Consider the following 23,786-nt stretch of genomic DNA (forward strand, 5'->3'; position numbering starts at 1 on the left):
GACTTATAATGTTGATGTACAGCTTCTTCATGAGATCACTTCCAATTAGTTTTTGTCCAGTTTATGGTTATTATGAGTATTTATGAATGAAGTAAAATGAACATTGCCCCAGAGGAAAGATCTCCGCCTCAAAGAGCTTACAATCTAAATTATGAGTGACACTGGGCATGTCTAGATGGGGCAATATCCCGGGGATCACCCCAGGATCATCCCTGTGCGTCCACAAGATTGGCCACTGTGGTTGGTTGGCCACTGTGTGAACAGAGTGCTGGACTAGATGGACCTTTGGTCTGATCCAGCAGGGCACTTCTTATATCCTTATGCTGTGGAGGACACATTCCCAATTAGAGTTGCAGTTCAGTTCAGGATGACTGCATAGAGAGAAATGTGTGTGGATATTTTCGGTGAAGATGACTTAACAGCCATGTTTTTTGAACATGAGTTAATGCTTGTAGCAGTGCTCCTTGGACATGTCCAACGTCATCATCAATGTATATGTACTCCTTTCTTGATGCCACTGTTGGGGCTGATTAAAATTAATCATTTTCACACACTTCCCCTCCCCCCCTGCCCCGGAGTTCCTTTATTTGCAAGCTCTCCAAATTTCATTTTACAGCCACTTGGTGCTGTGTAATAGCACCAATTCTTTACGTGGAGAAATTCAACTCATGATATTAAAATAGTTCATTATCAGTGACCTTAGAAGATCTGGGATGAACATGAGGAAGCATCAGAGAGGCCCTGGAGCTTGACAATGTCATGTAAAGGCCCCCTCAAACTTCCATGAGTAACCAATCCCAATAACAGGATAAAAGCGGAGAATCTCCTAGCCAATGTTGGGCAAGAGTAAGAAAGAACAGAAAGACAACCAAGGTAGATGGTGCCAGTTAAGCTGAAGGATAGAACCTTTATTTTTTTATTTTTTTATTTTATTTATTTCATTTCTATACCGTCCAATAGCCGAAGCTCTCTGGGAGGTTCACAAAAATTAAAACCATGAAGAGCATAATAAAGCAACCAACAATTTAAAAACACAAATACAAAATATAATATAAAAAACACGACCAGGATAAAACCACACAGCAAAAATTGATATAGGTTAAAATATTTTATTTATTTATTTATTTATTTATTACATTTTTATACCGCCCAATAGCCGAAGCTCTCTGGGCGGTTCACAAAAATTAAAACCACAGTAAAACACCCAACAGGTTAAAACACAATTACGAAATACAGTATAAAAAGCGCAACCAGGATAAAACCACACAGCAAATATGAAATTAAAACAGCAGAGTTTAAATTTAAGTTAAATTAGGTGTTAAATTATTGAGAAAATAAAAAGGTTTTCAGCTGGCGACGAAAGGAAAACAATGTAGGCGCCATGCGAACCTCTCTGCGGAGCTCGTTCCACAGCCGTGGTGCCACAGCAGAGAAAGCCCTCTTCCTAGTAGCCGCCTGCCTCACTTCCTTCGGCAGGGGCTCATGGAGAAGGAACCCTGTGGATGATCTTAAGGTCCAGGCAGGCACATATGGGAGGAGGCATTCCTTCAAATAACCTGGCCCCAAGCCGTTTAGGGCTTTGAATGTTAATACCAGCACTTTGAATTGGGCCCGGACCTGGACTGGCAGCCAATGAAGTTGTAGAAGGACTGGCGTAATATGATCTTGTCGGCCAGTCCCTGTTAGTAGGCGGGCTGCCCTGTTTTGTACCAGCTGAAGTTTCCGGACCGTTTTCAAAGGCAGCCCCACGTATAACGCATTGCAGTAATCCAAACGAGAGGTTATCAAAGCATGGATAACTGTAGCTAGGCTATCTCTGTCCAGATAAGGGTGTAGTTGGTAAATCAGACTGAGCTGATAAAAGGTGCTCTTTGCCACTGAGTTCACCTGTGCCTAAAGTGACAGTTCTGGATCCAAGAGCACCTCCAAACTATGGACCTGATCCTTTAGGGAGAGTGCAACCCCGTCCAGGACAGGGCAAACATCACCTCGCCGGACAGATGGACCACCCGCTAACAGTACCTCCGTCTTGTCTGGATTGAGTCTCAGTTTGTTAGCCCTCATCCAGTCCATTACCGTGCCCAGGCACTGGTTCAGAACAGCCAGGCGGGCATGGCAATCGGGCGGGCGATTGGGCAGGCGATTGGGCAGAGGGGGCATCACAACCTTTCTGAAGTTGGAGGTGAAAATTGAACAAACATCCCAGTGATGTGGAAAGGGAAACTTTAAAAGCTTGCTTTGCTGGTAAGTCTGAAGGAGTACAGGCATGCGGAACATAATAGGCTGGTTTGGATCCCAATTTCATCATACTTTATGTAGCACTATTGAAGTCAATGGGACTTCAGTTAATCATGGCATACAGGAGCCAAAATGTGGTTTATTTTTTCTACATTATATACTCTAGTCAGTGTATTGGCCACCAACTTTTCCATAGTCTCAGGTGTGTGTAGGAGGAGTTGATTATCACTGAAATTAGGCCAGAACCCAATAAAGGCATCTTTTTTTTTTTTTGCATGTCCCAGGTTCAATTCTGAGCACTTCCAGGCAGTGTAGGGTTGGGAAAACCTCTGCCTGAAACCCTGGACAGTCTCTCCCAGTCAATGTTGACAATACTCAGCTAGATGAACCTGACCAAGTGAAAAGCAGTTTCTGATGTTATCTCTTTTAATATCCCTTCATCTGCCCCTGAAAATAATTCATGGGGTTGATCCATTGTGAGTTTGAGTGATAGGAGATATCACCTAGGCCAGATCTACACGTCGTTGCGAAGGCGCTTCTGTGCGCCCTTTTTAAAGACGTACCTAAAAGAAGCGCCTCTTTCTTTACTGTGTGTACTGTGAGCTAGGCAGCGCCGCCTGCGGAAGAATCTCTACCCCATTCAAAGACGCTGCTTGGGCCGCTTCCCCCTCGTGTGTTCTTCCATTCGAATAATCCCCCCTCCCACCCGGCGGCTCTTCTGGCGCGTCCCGGCAGCGGTGGCTCCTCCTGCAAAACACTTTTCTCCCTCGGTGTGTTTGTATTCGCGTTTGCGTGCACGTGTGCGAGCACACGCCGAAGAGAGTCCCAGGGAGATGACACTGTGGGGGAGAGCGAGAAGGAGGAGCTGAACTCGTCCGCCGTGCTCCTGTGCACATGACCCCTTTAACTTCCCAAAAAAACCGGCCAACGCAACGGGGCTTTCCCTTACCCTGTTGCGTGTTACATCTAGCTAGGGGCAACGGCTCGCGCTAGCTGCAGCGTGGCCTCGCCCCTACTCTCCACCGGATTATCAGGTAGGTCTAGCAAGGCCCATGGAATGTGTTATATCCCCCAACAGTTATCAGTGCACTTCAATACCACTATAAAGCAGTAGTGTAAATCTAGCCTGGGTTTCTTTCCTTCTCTCTCTCTCTCTCTCTCTCTCTCTCTCTCTCTCTCTCTCTCTCTCTCTCTCTCTCTCTCATTTTCTTTGTTTGCCTCTTTTCCTGGATGTTTATTAAAATTACAGTTCCCAACAACAACCAATTAGGAGAGTATCACTTTTCCACTTTTGCAACCTGAAAGCATTTCTAGACAAGGCATTCAGCCCTCCAGCTGTATTGCCATTTCTGCTTCCAAAAGTTTTGGGGGATTAAAAGGAGATCTGTATTCACAGGCATTTTACTTTTCTGACTTTTTGTATATAACTTTTCATTTTGGGAAACTTTCATTTTGTTAGGCTTACAACATGAAGTACCACTCCCCCCCACTCAAATTTTGGATAGTGCAATGTAAGGTGTCTGCAAGCCAACCTGAGATGTAGATTTATTTGAGTTGTCTATGCCTGCTACATCTGCTCAAAAGAATACAAGGATGGGTGTTCACCTATGCAAGCACCCATTTTTGAATTTTTATAATGTCCCTACCACTAGCATCTCCAGGAATGTAAGCCTCAGAATATAGAGATTAACATGTTCTGTCATATTTTCCTTCCTATGAGGAGCTTCCTGTTGTTCAGCTCAGGCCTGAGGACAATAATGTAGCATTTAGGGAAAAAGATGAAGCTCAGTAATCCAGCACTGGAAGACAGGATGGCAAAGATCTCCACGGCCACCACATACTTTCCCCTGGTGCTCAGGTAGGATGGAACAAAGGACAACCAAACACTGCAAAACACCAACATGCTGAAAGTGATGAATTTGGCCTCATTGAAACTGTCAGGTAACTTCCTGGCTAAGAAAGCCACCATGAAACTGACAACTGCCAGAGAACCCAAATAGCCCAAGACACAGTAAAACATGGAAGCAGAGCCCTCATTACATTCCAGTATTATTTTCCTATCCAATGAGTGCATGTCTACATCTGGGAATGGAGGGTATGTACATAGCCAAACTATACAAATGCCTACTTGAATCAAGGAGCAGGAAAGTGCAATAGAATTAGCCAATTTTTTCCCGACCCTTTTCCTCATCTTGGACCCTGGTTTGGTAGCCATGAATGCCACAACCACAGTGATGGTTTTGGCCAAAATGCTGGAAAGAGCTACAGAGAAGACAATGCCAAAAAGCATTTGTCGGAGAAGGCAGGCTGCCTTTCCAGGTTGTCCAATGAAGAGCAAAGTGGAGAGGAAGCAAAGAAGGAGGGCAATGAGGAGGATGTAGGTGAAGTTCCGGTTGTTGGCTTTAACTATGGGGGTGTCCTTGTGCTTCAGAAAGATTCCAAGCACCAAAGTTGTGACCAAAGAGAAGGAAATAACCAAGAGTGTCAAGATGATGCCTAAGGATTCTTTGTAAGAGAGATAGCTTAGAACCCTGGGAATGCACTGAGTTTGATCCTTGTTGGGATAACGATCTTCTGGACATTTTACACAGGCATCCATGTCTGAAAAAAAGGAAAGGCAGATTAATTATATGAAAATACTAGACAATATTTGCCTAAAGAGTGAATTATAAGGGTGGGAATCCATCTTTTTGTTTTATTTTGCCTTCAAAAGTGTTTGTAGATAATTCTGAAGTTGTGTCATGTAGTTGGTAAGATTATTTTTTTGAGACAGGAGATCACTGATTCATATCTCATCTTAAGCTATGATCTTAGCTGATATCCTTTGGAAAAAGCCATTTGGGGCTTTTCACATTGCCAAGGACTTTAAACCTAGGGCATGTTCTGAAGACACATAACTCAGCCTTCCTGCTGAAGGTACAGAGTTTTGGGTCTCATCATTTAATGTAAGAGTTGTACAAAACAAATCAATGGCCTCCATAGTCCAACATTCTCTTACCACAGTGGTCAACCACAGATGAATATGGAAAGCTGACAGGCAGGTCATGAACACAACAGCACTTTTTTCTGCCATGTCCCCCAGCAACAAGTACTTAGGCCATAGCTAGACCTAAGGTTTATCCCTGGATCATCCAGGGGTCAAACCTGTTTGTCTAGGTGACACACAGGGGATCCAGTGCTCAGGCAGGGGCGAACCCTGGATGATCCCAGGATAAACCTTAGGTCTAGCTGTGGCCTCAGAGTCATACTGTTTTGTTTTGTGAGAAATACCAAAGGATTATCCAGGCCAGGATTGCACTTCTCCCATGGTCAACCAGATGCCTGTGGATATGAATGCAGTAGCACCCTCCTACTTGTGTTTCCTACCAACTCATATTTGGAAGCACACTGCCTTTGATCCTCAAGGTAATATACAGGTGTTCCAATTTTCTCTCTCAACCAGGTATTTATCCACCTCTAACCCCCTCTTCCAAGTCTAGAGCTAAACCTTCTTCGCTGTTTCCTAGTGTTTAGTCTACATTGGGAGAATCTCCCTCTCCATCATCTGGGTGTGAAATTTCAAAGTCCCTCACAGAGCCAATTTAACAGACACTTTTAATTTCAGGTTAACCTAAATAAGGCAAGGAAGCAATCAGGGAATGCAATAAAACAGTAAGCAAAGCTGCAAGCTGTCCACTTGGCTATCCTGTTTCTCTGTAACTTGCATTGCAGGCTAAGCCCCAGGGAGGGTTTCTAGCATCTTCCATCTCTGGTCCACAGCAATACAGCATCCAACTTCCCAATGGACCCAGCCCTTCCCAGTCTCTTGTCAAGGGCTTCAAATCCTCCTTATAAGGGCTACTTGGCCAAGGGCAGTAAGCTATTCAGCACATACTGAAGCCACACATCTCAGCCTTGTTACTAAGGCTGTGGATAGTCCAAAGTGAGTATTTGTCTCAAGTTTCATAGGTTACAAACTCTAAAAGGAAGGGAATCGAATTTTAGGTGTGAAGAACAGCTTCATGTTCAAATAGTGAGCCATGACTACTATTAATTTTTTTCTTTTGTTATAAAAGTGGGGTACAAATCAAATCAATCAATCAATCCTAGATCTATTCTTCATTAATTTCCAGGAGTCCTCATGCACACTGCCTAGAGTTCAATTATGGAAGGCAAAATATAATATGGAATGAATAGGATGTTTTCACATCAAACCATAGTTCTATTTGTGTCTTTATAGTATTTCACAATTTTCCTCTTAGATAACTAAGTGGCCACACTAACCAAGGGTGTGTTCCATTTGGCCATTATTGGCTGGTGTGTCAGCTATGTCTGTGGCTAGTAAATGTGGATCTGCTCATAGTGATACATGCTGATGTAGAATGATTCAAGATGCCATTACTGCAGTGTTTGGAAACTTCAGCTGGTCTAAAATCTGACAGGTTGTATTTTTGGGAAGGTTGCTAGAGTCTGGATGGGACTAGAGGCTCTGTGATTTTTCAACAGCTCAGTCCCCCTGGACAGAATTCCAGGTATTCACGTGCTTGCCTGATTCAGCATGCATTGCCATCAAAATGGCATCCCAGGTATTCAACTAAAACATCATCTGTGCAAAATGGCAGCTGTATATAGCACCATTCATGCAAAATGGCAACTCACAGGATGGTGGGACGCTGCTCACAGGTTGCCCAGTGTGCAGAACAGGGCTGGGTAAGTGGCAGGCATCTGTTGCATAGCGTGTGGGGTAGGTGGAAGGCGGTTTGTCCTTCACTATGTACGTGTTTGATTTGTACCTCAACTTTCTATGAAGTAAATGACACTCGAGGCAGCTTACAATAATAGATAAAAACTTAATAAAACATTGATTAGGCTATTAGGCGTGCCACCAAGGTAGGCCAGCCCTGTCCCCTCCTTGTCCCTTTTTATACTGACAGGTATTAGGCCTACTGGGTTGCTGATGCTTCATTAGGACTCCCAAGGACTTTATGAATTTTTTACTTATATCATCCTTCTCTTTTTTAGAAGTTTGTCCATTCCTCATACACATATAAGAAGTGAGCTCCGGCTATTGGGCGGTATAGAAATGTAATAAATAAATAAATAAATAAATAAATAAATAAATAAATAAATAAAGAAGTATACAATCTTTGAATAAAATAAATAAATAAAATGTTTTGTAATGGGTTTATGGCATTACCTCACAATTGATTATATTGTATATACTTGGTTAGTATGTCTGGTGAGTAGGGAATGTTAGAACTGGGTGAGTGTGGTTTATGATGTAATAGGTAGGGTGGGGAGGAGGAGTATATAAGGAGAGTGTTGGGAGTTTGTGAGGGAGTTTCTAGGTTTTGTTTTTCTTGTGTTTTTTATTTGTAAAAGAAGAAGAGTTTAGATTCTAGGGATTTAGGATTGGTGTAAAGAGAGAGAGGTGGTTGGTGTGTGGAGAGTTTAGATTAGGCAGGATTGAAAGTATTATATTTTTCTATTTAAAGATTTTAATTAACAATAAACTTTTTAATATTCTGTTAGCTACCAGATTATTTACCTGCCTTACATCCAGCCCATATTATATCCACAGTATATTTAGAACAGATCCTGTATAAAACCTGTTTTCCTCATAGCTAGGGGAAAGGTTTTAATTAACCCTCCCTCAGGTTTTCAAGTGGTGGTGTTTAGCCTGAGAAGGGTTTATGTGACGGGCCTAGGGTAAGAGTTTGTTATGTCGCAGGATTATCTCTGTACATTATGCCTTTTACCCCTCTGGTGGGAGATCATCCCTTCTGGGCATGGAGCACAGTCATAGCAGCAAAATTTCTCTCCTTCCTTCTTTTTCTTGCTGTAGCCAGGATAGCAGTTGTCATTGCACACAGAAAGGGGCAGCACCTGTACGGAAGCATGGAGGAAGACTTACAATAAGCACATGTGTCTTCACTAAGTCTAGTGAGCTGTTGACATTGATCAAACAATGATATTAGAGATGGCAAGCAAATTTCTCCTCAGCTTGGTTTGAATGGAAATTCACTGTCTCAAACCATAAGTGAGCTTTTATAAACCCAGGAATTCTCTTCCAGCTGAAATTGAGAGAGATAAATAACTAACTTTCCTGATTGATAAGTGCTGTGCACAGGCAGGAACAAGGTCTCTTTAAGGCTAGTCAGTTCAAATTTTTCTTTTTCAGCCAGGGATCATCCAGGCCAGTCTAAAGAGATTCACTACCTCCAGAGGCCTTTGACAGCCAGGAATTGCACAATCTAAGAGACCTTATTGTGCATGTCATCTCCATGGAGTTTTTCTTCAGGTAGGGATGCAATGGTAGGAAGATATTCAATAATTAAGTCAGCAAAATGAGCAGGTGGGCATATGAAATGATTGCTTTACCATTTTTCATGTTCTTCCCTAGAAACCCCACCACCACTCCCTTGAGGAGTCCTTGGAGAAGAAGGACTCAAGGACTCTTCTTTTCCTGAGAATGATCCAGCAGCAGAGTCTCTGAAGGGTGTTGGACATACAGCTGAAGAGGAGGTAGGGCCTCCCACCTCTGGCACCTCTTTCCTCAGATGGATTGAAAGATGACATTTGAAGTGCAGAGATTAGCACCAGCCACTTATGAGAAGCAGCAGGCTGCAGTCCAGGAATTTGACTCTTTGAAGGCCTTCCTTATATATACGGATTTACCCGAAAGTTCTCTGATGAGTTGCAGCTGGGCATGTTGAGGGTAAGGCCTGGATTAAAGGCAGCAAGGCAGGTCCAGCAATTGGTGGCATTGCCATCATCATCATCATCATCATCATCATTGTTGTTGTTATATTATTATTATTATTATTATTATTATTATTATTATTATTATTATTATTATCATTTATATACTGCCCCATAGCCGAAGCTCTCTGGGCAGTTTACAAAGATTAAAACATCGAACATTAAAAACTGAAATATACAAAAAATTTAAACCATAAAAAGCATAAAAACGGATTACATATAATATCTATTTAAAACGACTATTCTGGGTCAGTTAAAAACTCAACATGGGAGAAGAGAAAAGACTTGACCTGGCACTGAAAATTAACTATGTTGGCACCAGGCGAAACTCAATGGGGAGGTCATTCTGTAATTGGGGGGCCACCACTGAAAAGGCCCTCTGTCTTGTTGCCATCCTCTGAGCTTCCCTTGGAGTAGGCACCTGGAGGAGGACATTAGATGTTGAACATGGTGTATGTGTAGGTTTATGACAGAAGAGGCGTTCCATCAGGTATTGTGGTCCCAAGCCATGTAAGGCTTTATGGGTTAAAACCAGCACTTTGAATCGAGCTCAAAAATGTACAGGCAGCCAATGCAAGTGGGCCAAAGTCAGTCTTATAAGTTCAAACCTTCTGGTTCCTGTTATCAATCTGGCTGCTGCATTTTGCGCAAGCTGCAGCTTCTGAACCATCTTCAAATGCAGCCCTACATAGAATGCATTGCAGTAATGTAACATGGAGGTTGCTACAGCACAGACAACTGAAGCCAGGTTATCCCTGTCCAGATGGGGCATAGCTGGGCCACTAACCAAAGTTGGTAGAAGGCACTCCATGCCACCGAGGCCACCTGAGCCTCAAGTGACAGAGATGGTTCTAGGCGAATCCCCAAGCTATGAACCTGCTCATTCAGAAGGAGTGGAACCCCATTCAGAACAGGTTGAATCCCTCTATCTGGTCAGACAAATCACCCACTAACAGCATCTCAGTCTTGTCTGGATTGAGTTTCATTTTATTAGCCCTCATTCAGTCCACTGTTGCAGCCAGGCACCAGTTCAGCACATCCACAGCCTCACCTGATGAAGATGAAAATGAGAAATAGAGCAAAAGGTGAAATAGAGCTGTGTGTCATCAGTGTACTGATGACAACACACTCCAAAACTCCAGATGACCACACCCAAACATCTCTATTTCCTCTTCATGCATGCTTCATGAATCCCGAATTCCTGACTTGAACTGGATTTGTATGTGACTGGACTGATCTTTACTTTGGGATTGCTTCTCCTCTGCTTGGACTGTCTGAAGAATTCTTCTGGCCATCCACCTTATCGCTGTCTGTTACTATGAAAAACCTTGTAGCATATAATATATACACACATATACATTGAACTAAAAAATCAAGAATAAAAATAAAACATAAAACTATACACATCAATACTTATTCTATGTTCATCCTGTTCCCTCTCCACACTTGGTTGATTACAGAGTTTCCTTCTCACATTTTTCATTTCATTTTTTTTTTATCCCAGGTAGTTTTTTTTAAAGTTTCCATTTCATTTATTGATTATCTGGTTTTTATGAGTCCCACCGATTTCTATACGCTTCTGCCAAAGTTGTTCTGTTTGATTCCTTTTTCATGTAGTCTATATATTTTTGCCAGTTGGTCCTGAAAGTATCTCTTTTCTTTATCCCTCTATGTGTTCTTAACTTTTGTGTCAACTTTTTGTTTATTGCTATGTCCCAGATTTTCTTTCTCCACAGTGATACTGTCAGCATCCAAGCTGTCTTCCAGTTGCCTATTATTAATTGCCTCACTGCTGTTAACATAAATCAAATTAATATTTTTTCTTTTATCTCTCTATTTTCTTTAACATACATATTCACTAAAGCTAGCTCTGGTGTTTTACAGTTAAACATTTATGGGAAAGAGACCTTGAAGAGGAAATAGCGGAAGGGGAAGGGGAGAATTTTTTTTTGGACAGATTCCCCTTTCAAACAATATCTACAAGAATAAGAGAAGGTGCAGAATTAGTACAGAAGTGGTATCTGACACCAGTAAAATTGCCCAAAATTAATAATAATATATCACCTTTGTGCTGGAGGGGATGTCAAATCAATGGAACACAAATATGTGGTGGGAATGTAGGAAGGTCAAGAAGTTTTGGGACAAGGTTTTTCAGGAAATAAGAAAAAAATACCGAACAAGAAGAACCTTGTAGTTACTCTGCTGTCTGGACTCCCATTTTGAGGAAGTTGCTTGTTTTGTAAACACTCGCTAATACAGGACATCATGAAAAAAGAGATTTTGTGAACTTTCAGCAAGATTGGAAGTGGCTTATCTGCAGTGGTTTGGGGAAAATGTCCAAGACCCCACTTAGTAGAATGAGCATCATGGCCACCTAATGCAGCAGCGTTGGCATTCCACTTTTTCAAGTACAGTAAGTGAAGTACCACACATTACCATTCAAAGAGCAGTCCTCCCTCCCCCATAAGACCATTACGACCAGAGTTTAATTTGTTTTAACTAACAAAATCTATTCTATTTGACATTTCAATGAATGGGTATCTATCGGCTCATCTACACCAAGCAGGATATTCCACTATGAAAGTGGTATATTAAAGGCAGGAGCCACACTACTGCTTTATAGTGGTATTGAAGTGCACTGACAACTGTTGGAGCCCATTGACACATACTATATACCAATATCATACTGCTATATGCTGCTTGGTTTGGCTCCTGCCTTTTATATACTGCGTTCATAGTGGAATATCCTGCTTCGTGTAGATGAGCCCATATACTCAAGCACCTGCAACTTACCTGATTAAAGCTTTTATGCCACACAATTTGGTCATCATCAATAGTTAATTGTTTGCCAGGAGAAGCCTGGGGATCCAGTCTACCAACTTTAACTCTAATCACTGAGCCATTGGAGACCATCAACCAGTTTGTAATATCAAATCCTGTAACTAATTCCCCATTTACATCAAAGTGCACAGCGTCCCCAACATTGTTATTGAACAAGATGCTACTCAGAAAGTGATGGAGCTAGATTGAAAGAGAACATAAAGAAAGAGGTCTTGTAATTACCGTAATGAACTTCAAAAAGGCCTGTTGAAACCAACATCTGAATTAATCTTTTTTCAGGCACTAGATAAAAACATAAGAAGAGCCATGCTGGATCAGAACAAGAGTCCATCTAGTCCAGTATTCTGTTCACACAATGGCCAACCAACGGTCCGCAGAAACCCACAAGCAGGACATGAGTGAAACAATATCCTCCTGCCCATATTCCCCACCAGTTGGTGTACATAGACATTCTGCCTCTGATTCTGATGGTACTGATTTCATATTTCTAGCTATGTGGTTTCATATTTCTAGTTGTGTTTTCCTTCCAATTCACTCATGTTGGGGCTGATTATGAATGTGTTTTTTTTTAAAAAAAAAAATCATGGTTGAATGGATCACATTTAGTGACGTAGAGAAATAGGTTGAACCCACATTTAGCCATGAGTATAGTAGACACATTGGAAACCACAGTCCCATTCCTTTCAGTGGATCTAATCTAAGCATGGCTAAGACTGGATGCAACTCAGTGAGGTTGGTACTACTAATCCAAATGTATTTCAAAAGAGGAAATACTTTGCTGGCATTGGTTTATGCAGAATTAGAGTTCCCTTTACTTTTGGATTTCATATTTTTTTTTTTTAAAAAAAAATGTTCAGGTGGACTTACCTGCCATGGATGCATATTCTGAATAGCCACTTCCTCTCTTTCTGCTAATCTTTTGTGTTTGGATCTGGATTTGTATATGGCATGCAAAGCATGTGCCACAGCATAGACAGCATTGTAGACATTGTAGCTGTGGCCGGTCATCTTCATTTCAAACAAAGTTCCAGGAAGAGTCTCCAGCTTCTCTTCCCCTGTGCAGGTTTCCTTGTTTTCATCCATTGCATCAGATATTTTTATTGAACAGTTGAATGTCTGTTCCCAGAAGTCTTTGATGAAACCATCTCCTTTGGCCCAGGAAGGTCTTACCATCTGGAGAAATGTTTGGAACCCTGAGGGCTGATTTGAGTGAACAGTGAAGGAGATGGAACCATGGAAGGTTTGCATATCCCAAATCTTTTGAACAGACAGGGATGCAAAATCCCAGTGGGATGTCACAATCCACACTTTCCCCAGTGGTGGCAGGGCCAAGAAGGGTGCTAGAAACAGCAACACTCTCAATACCTGAAAGGACGGAGGTTCTCCATATACAAAGTATACATTGGCTTTGCTTTTAATGACAATTCCATAGCTTTCCCAGTGCTGTATCATCACTTCTATCATGTCATCCATATAATCCCATTTTGGTATTCCGATTATGAAGGCATAACACAAGCGATTCTGGGAAAGTATCTGCACCATGGTCTGTAAAAACATGTTCCCTTTGTCATCATCTACAGCAAAGAGCCCAATCCACGTCCATCCAAAATGCTGAAGCAGCTGCACCACTCCCATGTACTGCTGAGCTTCATTTGGGACCATCTGGTACAAAAACGGGAATAGGGTTTTGTCACCTTGTGATGGCAAAAATGATCCATACGTGAGCTGCATATAATGATTTTTTAGATGGATTATAAGAGAATTTGAACTCATAAGGTAGCAGGGGATGCTTTTTTCCATCTAGCGAAGCTACACCCCATGTGATGCAGGAAATCCAAAGTTTGAGATCTCCTATCAAACCACTCCATAGCTGCTGCGTAAAAGACCTCTAATAGGGAGGAGCCTCTCCCATCGATATTAGATTCTATGGTTCATCTGTCATTGCTATTAAGACAGTTCTTCTAACGTGAACCATTTTAAAAATATCTTAAGTAAACCACCCAGAGAGCTTCAGTAATGGGGTGGCATAGAAATGTAATTAATCATCATTATCATCCCGTCCTCTGGGGAGTACAGAAAACAAGTCTTAGCCCTCTTTTATTTGACAGCTACTGAAATATTTGAAGATTACTATAGGTCCTGTTCAGACAACACACTAAACCACAGTGGTTAAGTAGTTTGAGCTAAACATTATGGCTTAGTGTGTCATGTGAGCCATTGTGAACCATGATGGCTACATAACCATGGTTTAAACATGCTCACTAACCACTTATTGCAAAAGAGTTAGTGGCCTAAACATGGTTTAACATGTTGTCTTTCAGAAACACGTTGGTAATAATTTTTTAGTCAATTTTAGTGACTAAATTTGATTGCTTTCTATTCCTCTTGTACTGGATTGGGTGGGAAACTATCTTTAAAAAGTGTCAGGGTTTTTGTTGTTGTTGTTGTTAAATAAGATTTTTAACAAGTAATGAGAGTCAGTGTTACTCACTATAAGCCCAGTTGTAGAAGCATCTCTAGCACCTGTCAGCTTAGGATTTAGAATTTTGGAGGGGAAAGTAAAAACAACAACCATCTTGCAGCTTGTTTTCATTGCAGTGGCCATTCCACACCCACCCACCCAGCATGTCATATTTTCTGGCGTTTAATAGGGGGAATCAAAATCCCCAGATGAAATGCTGGCACAAGCAAAAATACCTCAGACTGTCCTGGCCCTGCATGTTCTTATGAAATACCTGAGCCTTACTGTATCACTAGAGGAATACTCTTGTGAGTTCACTCATGCATTTACTGGGTGAGTTGACAGTGAGAGATGCTGGTGTGTGTGTGTGTGCGCATGTGTGCATCTCTTTGGATACCGCAGGAGCAAATCTACACAGAGTTGTCGGGGCGCCCTGAAGGCGTTTGCGTGCGCCTCCAGGGCGCCCCGAAACTCCTAGTGTAGATGCTGATCTTCAGGCTAGAAGAGGCGGCGGCAGCGGCCCCGCATTGCCCCTCGCTGGGACGGGGTGAAAAGTTTCCGGCCTCTCCGGCCACATCCTTGCTGCCGCTCACCTCCACCGTCGTAATTCTGTCTTTGCCTCCCCCCGCCCCCCCGGCGAAAGAGCCACCCGGGTCGGAGAGCTGGAAGAAGGTGGCTCTTTCGCCGGGGGGGGAGCGCTGGGGGAGGCAAAGACAGAATTACGACGGTGGAGGTGAGCGGCGGCAAAGACGCGGCTGGAGAGGCCGGAAACTTTTCGCCCTGTCCCAGCGAGGGGCGATGCGGGGGCCACCGCCGCTTCTTCTAGCCTGAAGATCAGCATCTACACTAGGAGTTTCGGGGTGCCCTGGAGGCGCATGCAAACGCCTTCAGGGCGCCCCGACAACTCTGTGTAGATTTGCTACAGGGCTGAGAGGGGTACTGCTACTAATGATGTGGGATGTGGTGCTTGTAGCTGTATATCTTAGCACCACTGTGACTAATGGTATTGGCAACAATGAAGAGAAACGTCAAAACAATTTAGGGTGGAATAAAACCTCATATATATCTGAGGCAAATAATAATATATCTAGAGGCAAACAACAACAACAACATCTGGCAGTTTAAAAGACAAGTTAAGGCAATCTAATGTTGGTCTAGACCCCGGAAAGCTAGGAAATAAAAATCCAAGGCTGATGCCTCAACTAAAGTGCTCCATGATCAGTGCTGAAGTGCAATGTCACAAATTGTGCTTGCTTACAACAGCGACAAATGCAGGTCTGAGAGTGGAACTGCAATTAATGACTGGAGGTGTGGTGTTGCATTTCCTTCAGGACTGACTTTACCATTACGCGGAAGGAAGCGGGTGCAGGAGGTGGCGGATGAGGGGAAGAGCGGTGCTCTCCCCCTGCAACGGTTCTGCTTCTTCTTGGCGGCCATGCAGGTAGCTGGCAGGCTCAAAAAGCAGCAACCACTTGGCCACCTGTGCACCTTGTGCCTCACCTCACCTCACCTCCCAACCCCATCGGCCAGGCGCTTACTTTCCTTAGCAGGGACACCTGTCCCAAATCGCCAATGCGCTGCCTCTGTAAGGTCTTTCCGTCTTCAGGACCCACACTGGATGAATGTGCAGGTGCTGCTTGGCTCCAGAAGACTGAAAGACCTTACAGAGGCAATGCACTGGTGAGATGATTGTGCATGACCACCGTCGGAAAAGTTGCCAGGCGGGCAGTGGTGGGAGGTGTGGTGCAGCGAGGTGCGTGGGTGACTGAGTGGCTTCTTCTTCTTGGATGCATGTGGGAGGTGGTGGAGGAAGCCATGGGAAGAAAGGACCATGGGAGGGGATGGAGAGGAGGGGGCCGGGCGGCGTGTACAGCAGTTCCCCAGTTCTTCAGGTGGTGAACTGCCTTGGGCTGGACCTGATTTTCTAGCACTATGGTTACTGATGATGTTTCCAGTTATGTTGAGAAGTGATTATGAAACAAACAAACAAACAAACAAACACAATAGACCTGCTTCATAGGTATTTAAGAAATTGCAAGAAAAACAAAATCGTTAGTCATCAGTTTCCCACCTTCCCACAGTTATGGCTGCATATCATATTCTCCATCTTGTCCACTTGGTTTATCTGCTTTGGGAGAATGAGAATTTATCATGTACTTTCTGCTTCATTAGGGAGACTGTCATGTTAAGGGTTGTGAATTTCTATGCTTTTTGGTGCTCGTATAACCTTAACTTTTTTGGGGGGAATGGTAGGGCATGGTTGTTACTACTGACTGAAATATTGAGATATTTTTAAGAGTTGCAGGATTTGTTTAATTCTTTCGTCTAAATTCAGAATTTGCATTTATCTCAGTTTTCCATTCTACCAAGGCCATTTTGAATTTGACCCTTGTTTTGCAAGGTGTTAGCTACCTCTCTTGTGTTTTGTGTCATCTGTAAGTTTGATATGGATTTCTTCCATACTTTCATCTAAGTCATTGATAAAAAATATTGAAGAGCATGGGCCCAATGGAAAGCCCAGTGGCACCCCATTCAGAACCTCCTTCTACTTCAATGAGGAGCAAATTTTTGCTTATGGTTTTCTAATGTACTGAATCCACTGAGCAATGTTATCACTTTGCGTGCAGTTTGCTAGTCAAAAGATTATGGAGCTGTTGGTCAATAATTTGCTGAAATGAAGATGTTGATTCACACTTGTGAAATTTCCATACCCCCATGCATGCAATTTACCTGTGGAGTTTTATGGCTTGCTGAAATGATGGCCATGTTGGCAGAGATTTCAGAGATGCATCCTCCAATGAGAGCCATATTGTTTTGGTTGTGGCATTTGAAGTTGGGGACAAACCTATGTTGTGTGGAAAGCAGGTTCAGGGTGGCCTTAGAGGTCATTCTTGCTGCATAGTAGCTATTGAGGATGTGGAATCCAAGCGAGATATTGGGTAATATTCTGGGATTCTCATTGATCTCTTTGACAGCAAATGCCAAGGCCAGGACATGTTGGTAGTTCTTAGGCACTGAACTGGAATAATAGGTATAGGTTTTTTTAACAAAAAAACAACAGCAGCAGCATATATTTGTACTTTCCATCATAAATCACCTGCATGCTTTCAAGACTAAGGTATAGCTTTAAATCAGATAAAACAGTAAAGAAGATAATAGAGGGAAGTAACAAAAAAGAGTAAGGTTCCTGAAACAGGTATTTCTCCAATGAAGAGCCAAGTACTCAAAATGTTTAGGAATCACAGTGCACTTAATAAACTGTGGTAAAGATTTATTGGAGTCATTTTTTTTTGGTACAATGGACAATAGCAAAAACCAACAAAAGAAGTTAATAGCCCTTATGTAAGCTATAATGTGCTTATTAACTTTTAATAAATAAATAAATAAATAAATAAATAAATACAAGTTTAAGAAGCTAGGGCCTATAGATTGAGACTTTATACATGCTTATTATTGAGAATCTATGTACCAACAATTTCATTAAAAGAAGATATATATATATATATATATATATATATATATATATATATTCAATGATATGCAATCGATTCAAGAAACTGCTAATTGGTCATTCATATTATCAGATGTCATTGACACATAAATGCTATTGAAGCATATCTATCCTAAGGCTATGCAAAGTGAGAAAACATTATAACTGGAAAGGAGCATTACAAGCTTCCATTTGAAGACAATATCTCAAATGTGTCAGAACAGTGAATCATGAAAAGGACCAATTCACTTATTATTGTTTTAAAGGAGCAGCTATTCCTATGAATATCTCTAGGAATGTTGGGAGTTATAGTACCAAATTTCTGGAGGGCACCTGGACAGGAAAAACAGCCTTAGAGAAATGCAAAACATCCATTCATTCCAATGGGTTCTGCAGAGAAATACTCACTTGAAGTTGTTCCAAACAAGATAACGTAGAAGGGGACATGGGGGAAAAAATCAACACGTCTAAAGGTTGCAGGAATGCCATATTTCTTACATCAGTAAGTAAATAAATTGTTAAGGAATTCTCATTATGATCTGAATGTATTTCAAAGAGAGGTGAGAAGAAATTATGCCTTACATAGGTTCACCAAGCAGCATCTGTGTAGGCTGTTCCTTGAAAGAGAGGTTATCATAGAGGAAGAGGACCTGAGAAACAATGCCACCAATGACAAGATTGCCTGGCTGATAAAATTTGTGAGGAATAGGGAGGCGATCATCAGATGTGGTACAATTAATAGAACGCCTCATGCCGACAGTGTGACATAGTAGCAGCAACATTAAAACCAACTTCAACATGATCATCCCGCTGATAAAATGTCTTTTCCAAAAATAATTCCCATGTTTCTGTCTATTGCTTTTTATATGTCTATATTATCAGTTTTGCTAGTGCCTCTGTTGAATTGTGAATAATTCAGTTACTAACTCATATATTTCATCAAATGTTGGACATTTTGTGTGCTATTACAATGGTCTCACAGTTAATTATGTCTCTTTGTCCATCAGTGTCCCAGAACTGTATATTCTCTATATCTCCTTACTATAGGCACTAAGGCTGAATGAGAATTATAAGCTTCTTGTTCTTTTTAAAATCATCCTGTATAGCCATTTGATCACATGTCATTGCTGCATAAAGAATAAAGTGTAGAATTAGTTGATTGAAACGTATCTAAAAGATAAAAGGGAATGGATCATACAAATGAAAAGCAGCTGAGATTGCGATCTGAAAATGATGTGGAGTTTTATAGCTTTTTGCAGATGCTGGTGATTGATCCTCTGAGGGAAATCCATTGATTAACAGAATGGAAACTAGTAATTTAAATAATGATATGGAGATGATCACTTCCTCAGTGTGTTGTTAGCCTTCGAAGTTAACAACAAAACTGCAAGGGCTATTTTCCAGTATCTTACACTTATTTTGTTCTTCTTTGAGGGCAAAAATGAATTACGTGGCCCAGAGACAGAGGTGCCTCTGCCCAGTTCCAAAATTAACTTCAACCAAAGCTCTCTGGATATCAGGGAATTTGATGATTAACATTACTTTTTGTCCCACTTAACAGCATTGTGTTGTTTTTAAAAGGCATTTATAACAATACATCTATATTCCAGGGGGTAGATAAGACTGGTTGCTAAGACAGAGAAGGCAGAGTGTCTCCTTGGTAATTCAGAAGAAAACTTTCATGAATGTTGAAAAACAACATTAACCAAGTTACTTTTTTTGCCTGCCTGTTGTGTGGAAAAAAAATAGCCCCAAATTTAGTATCAGTGGGCTTTTGAAAATGGAATGAAGTATATTGGGGGCTACTCTCTGACTGATCTTAATTTCTTTCTTTTAATATCCACATTTGTTTTTCTTTTTCTTTTTTACTAATATAACTTATATTATATTTTTGTAGAAAATAAAAGTGCTTAAATGGAGACAAAGGATTTGCACACATAGGTGAAGTCTGGTCTACAATTTTTCTGCCTTGAATCCAATTGTCCCAGTGCACAATATTGGAGTTATTGGGGTTACACTAGTACCTCCACTAGATAAGGTGATCAGTAAAATAAGGCTTCCATAAGGTTAAATGGAAATCAGGGTGATAGGTTGTTATAAATTTATTTAAATTAAAAGGTTTTCACTAATTCTCCTGAAAACTACAGATGCCAGGAACACCTATTTCATATAACCTGAAAATTTCAGGAAGACTGGTTAGGCAGTTAACAGAAAACAAACCCACCTTTCAGTTATGTCGAGGAATATTGTGAGAATAAAGTAGAAGGAATAAAAGCATTAATTCATACAATAAAGAAGCAGCTACACGTCCGTTTCAATGACTTCCTAGATAATTTAATGTTTTTTTCTGAGTTCCCTCAAGGAGTCCTATGACTTAATCTTTTATTTACTATTAAATAATAGTAATCTTTTATTTACTACTAGCTGTACCCTGCCACGCGTTGCTGTGGCTCAGTCTGGTTAAATTGAAAAGAAAGAAAAGACAAAGTGGATGTTTCTAATATGTTTAATTTCACAATGCTTGTGGATATACAATATTTTTAGTTGTTCCATTGTCTGTGTAGATATAGAGATTGTCTGGTTTGCCTACTCTAGAACACGCAACATATAATTGTCCATGTGAGAAGCAATCTGTGTCTAGATCTAAACCGCACAATTCTAAAGATTGGACCTGAGCTTTGTGGATGGTGATTGCAAACGCCAATCGAATTGGGAATTGCAATCTCTTAAATTGAAATGGCATATCTGTTGGAATCAAAGGAATGCGAGGAATGAGGACATCTTCACCTTTGAAAGGTCCTGTCAAGATTATTGCTTCTATGACCTATAAAAGCAAATAGGAGAGAACATGCAAATAGGAGAGGAGGCAGAGGCAGTGGATTGGCCTACTGGTTGGTTTTTTAAAAAGGATGTTTTTACGGTGAGGAGGTTAGTGGAAACTCCTGGCAGTTACCTTTCTTCAGAACGTGTAACTGTCACAGGTGTGACATCTATATTCACTCAGCCAATTGTGAGAGAACATGCAAATAGGAGAGGAGGCAGAGGCAGTGGATTGGCCTACTGGTTGGCGATGTCACAATGACCTATAAGAGCAAATAGGAGAGAACATGCAAATAGGAGAGGAGGCAGAGGCAGTGGATTGGCCTACTGGTTGGCGATGTCACAATGACGTATAAGAGCAAATAGGAGAGAACATGCAAATAGGAGAGGAGGCAGAGGCAGTGGATTGGCCTACTGGTTGGCGATGTCACAATGATCAGCAGGACTGGTTTTGAGGAGGCCTATTTCTTCGATTTTAAGACAAACTTTTGACCCCATATAGAACATAGTTACATAACAATGCTCGCGTATTCGAATGCAATGTTGTGTCAAAATTTCAAAGCAATCGGTGAAGAACTTTCGGAGATATAACGTCTGTTTCGAATGAACATTTACATTTTTATTTATATAAATTTCAATTGGGGATGGAGAAATGTCCCACTGGTCACTCTGACCAGAAATCAAGAGAGTTTCATCTGAATGTTGAATGGATCCAGTATTCTCTCATGCCTGCTGCACCGATGACATCAAATTATTTAAGGTTGTTAAAACACAACCTTAAATAATTTGAGCCTCGTGTGGTGCAGAGTGGTAAAGCAGCAGTTTCTGCAGCTGAAACTCTCCCCACGGCCTGAGTTCGATCCCAGCGAAAGCTGGTTCTCAGGCAGCCAGCTTGGGTCAACTCAGCCTCCCATCCTCCCGAGGTCGGTAAAATGAGTACCCAGCTAGCTGGGGGAAATGTAATAATGGCCGGGGAAGGCAACGGCAAACCACCCCACTATAAGGCCTGCCAAGAAAACATCAGCGAAAGCTGGCGTCCCTCCAAGAGTCAGTAATGACTCAGTGCTTGCACGAGAGGTTCCTTTCCTTTCCTTCCTAAAACACAAAGGGAATGTGAAGAACTTCAAATGGGTTTCTCCAAGCTGGGAGAGTGGGCATCCAAATGACAGATGAAGTTCAATGTAAGCAAGTGTAAGGTGATGCACGTTGGGGAAACCCTCCCCCACAATTTCAAGTATAATCTAATGGGATCTGAGCTGGTGGTGACCGAACAAGAAAGAGATCTTGGGATTGTGGTAGACAGATTGATGAAAATGTCCACCCGGTGTGTGGCTGCTGTAAAGAAGGCAAACTCCATGTTAAGCATTATAGGAAAAGGAATTGAGAATAAAATGGCCAGTATCATACTGCCTTTATACAAATCTATGGTGCGACCACACTTAGAATACTGTGTACAGTTCTGGTCACCACACCTAAAAAAGGATATCATAAAGCTGGAAAAAGTGCAGAAAAGGGCAACTAAAATGATGAAGGGGGTGGAGCATCTCCCCTATGAGGGAAGGTTACATCAACTGGGATTGTTTAGCTTGGAGAAAAGGAGGCTAAGGGGAGACATGATAGAGATGTACAATATTATGCATGGTACGGAGAATGTGGATAGGGAGACATTTTTCTCCCTCTCTCAAAATACAAGAACCTGGGGTCATCCCATGAAACTGATTATCTCTGGTGGAAAAAGACACCAGAGCACTATTCTGGCAGTGGCTTCACTATACTGGGGTTAATTTTAATTTTGACCATGTTAATTTTCCCATTGAGTCCAGCTACTAGTGGTTGATAATCTCATTGACTCAAACAAAATGGTTTCCATTAGATATGAGTAAAAACTCCTTGATGGACCAGGGACTATATTTACTCTTGACCCTCCTTTTCCCTCTCAATATGTTCATGAAGCTAGACATAGCCAGAAAACAGCTAAGCCACAGCGTTACATTAGTTGCCACCTAGGCTCTGATAGGATCTTAGAACATTAATGGCTCTTAAGCTGTTAGAAAAATTCACATTCCATGAGGAAGGTAAGACTGATTGCTAAGAGAGGGCTTAGCTAGACCTAAGGTTTATCCCGGGGTCATCCCGGGGTCATCCCTGCCTGCTCCCGGTATCCTCTGTATCATTTACATGAACAGGGATGACCCCAGGACAATCCCGGGATAAACCTTAGGTTTAGCTAAGGCCAGAGTGTCATCTTGGTAAGAAAAAAGAACTTTTGTGAGCACTGAAAAAGAAACAGAGAGTGAGCCATGTTTCCCCCCCTGACTTGTTAATACCTTTATTATCACATGATAATTACTGCATTTTGCAAAAGGTGGCTATACCCCCGCTATTGCCGTTCCTGCCACCCATTCATTTCTTTGGAGACATCACAGCATCTCTCTGAGGGGAACTATAGGCCCCGTTCAGACAGCACACTAAACCATGCTGCTTAAGCCCGCTCCCCGATCCGGGACTGGCTGAGGCTTGGTTGGGGTCGGGAACCATCCTGACCAAAACAAAAGTGCCACTGCCGAAACTGGAGCCGCCACTGCTGCAGCTGTCACCGAGGAGAGCCCTCTGCGTGATCGGCTAGGCCAAGAGCTCCTCCAGTAAGCTGCACCTAACGAGGTCAGCCAAAAAGCCCAGAAAGGTTGAGTAAGGGGTGGGACCAGCCTTTATAGGCTTGTGCCTGCCCCTCCTCTCCACTTCAACTACTGTTTCTCCCCCTCGTGCTGTGCCTGCCGAGGGGTCTAAAAGACTTGTGTTCATTTCCAGATCGGCATCCATATTCCTATGTCAATTCTCATTCATGCCCCCTGCTGGTGTGGCCCAATGCATCGTTTGACATAGTTGCCTCTCAGGGAGCTAAAGGGAGAAAAAAAGTAGGAGTGACAAAAGCTATTTTTCATCAAGTAAAGAAATAGCTACAAGAGTTTCAACTAGTTCCAAGCCAATTTAATAGGGTTTTTTTTAAAGTTCAAATAAGGAGTCTTATGCATTATGTAATCTTTTCCTCACTTCCATCACTTTGGGATAGAAAAACATCTCACTGGTCACTCTGAGGAGGAACCAGAGTGTCCCATTTGAGACAGCAGGCAGCAGCAATGGCTCTTTTAAAGATGGCACATGCCTGTTGAGCCTTTCCTCATTTGCTTGCAACTG

The 23,786-nt window shown here is 41.9% G+C and overlaps 1 protein-coding gene across 1 annotated transcript; it reads right to left on the minus strand.

Moving 5' to 3' along the window:
* Positions 1-3,937: 3,937 nt before the first annotated feature.
* On the minus strand, positions 3,938-18,523 carry LOC134405500 (vomeronasal type-2 receptor 26-like). The gene is made up of 6 exons (XM_063136745.1): positions 18,354-18,523; positions 17,012-17,300; positions 12,688-13,482; positions 11,856-12,000; positions 7,977-8,126; positions 3,938-4,839 (listed from the first exon to the last, which is right to left on the minus strand). The coding sequence occupies exons 1-6, from the start codon at positions 18,521-18,523 to the stop codon at positions 3,938-3,940; spliced, it is 2,451 nt and encodes an 816-aa protein (XP_062992815.1).
* Positions 18,524-23,786: the final 5,263 nt, after the last annotated feature.

Source organism: Elgaria multicarinata, chromosome 11 (assembly GCF_023053635.1).
Source record: "Elgaria multicarinata webbii isolate HBS135686 ecotype San Diego chromosome 11, rElgMul1.1.pri, whole genome shotgun sequence".
Lineage (NCBI taxonomy): Eukaryota > Metazoa > Chordata > Lepidosauria > Squamata > Anguidae > Elgaria > Elgaria multicarinata.

Bases quoted from the DNA above. Each gene is read 5' to 3' on its own strand.
- LOC134405500 (XM_063136745.1), bottom strand. From the start codon at position 18,523: ATGAGGCGTTCTATTAATTGTACCACATCTGATGATCGCCTCCCTATT. The intron at 13,483-17,011 runs GTAAATTGCATG...TTTTTGTACCAG, and splicing joins CAAGCCATAAAACTCCACAG to ATGGTCCCAAATGAAGCTCA. The intron at 8,127-11,855 runs GTAGACTGGATC...GCTTATTGTAAG, and splicing joins AGTGATTAGAGTTAAAGTTG to TCTTCCTCCATGCTTCCGTA.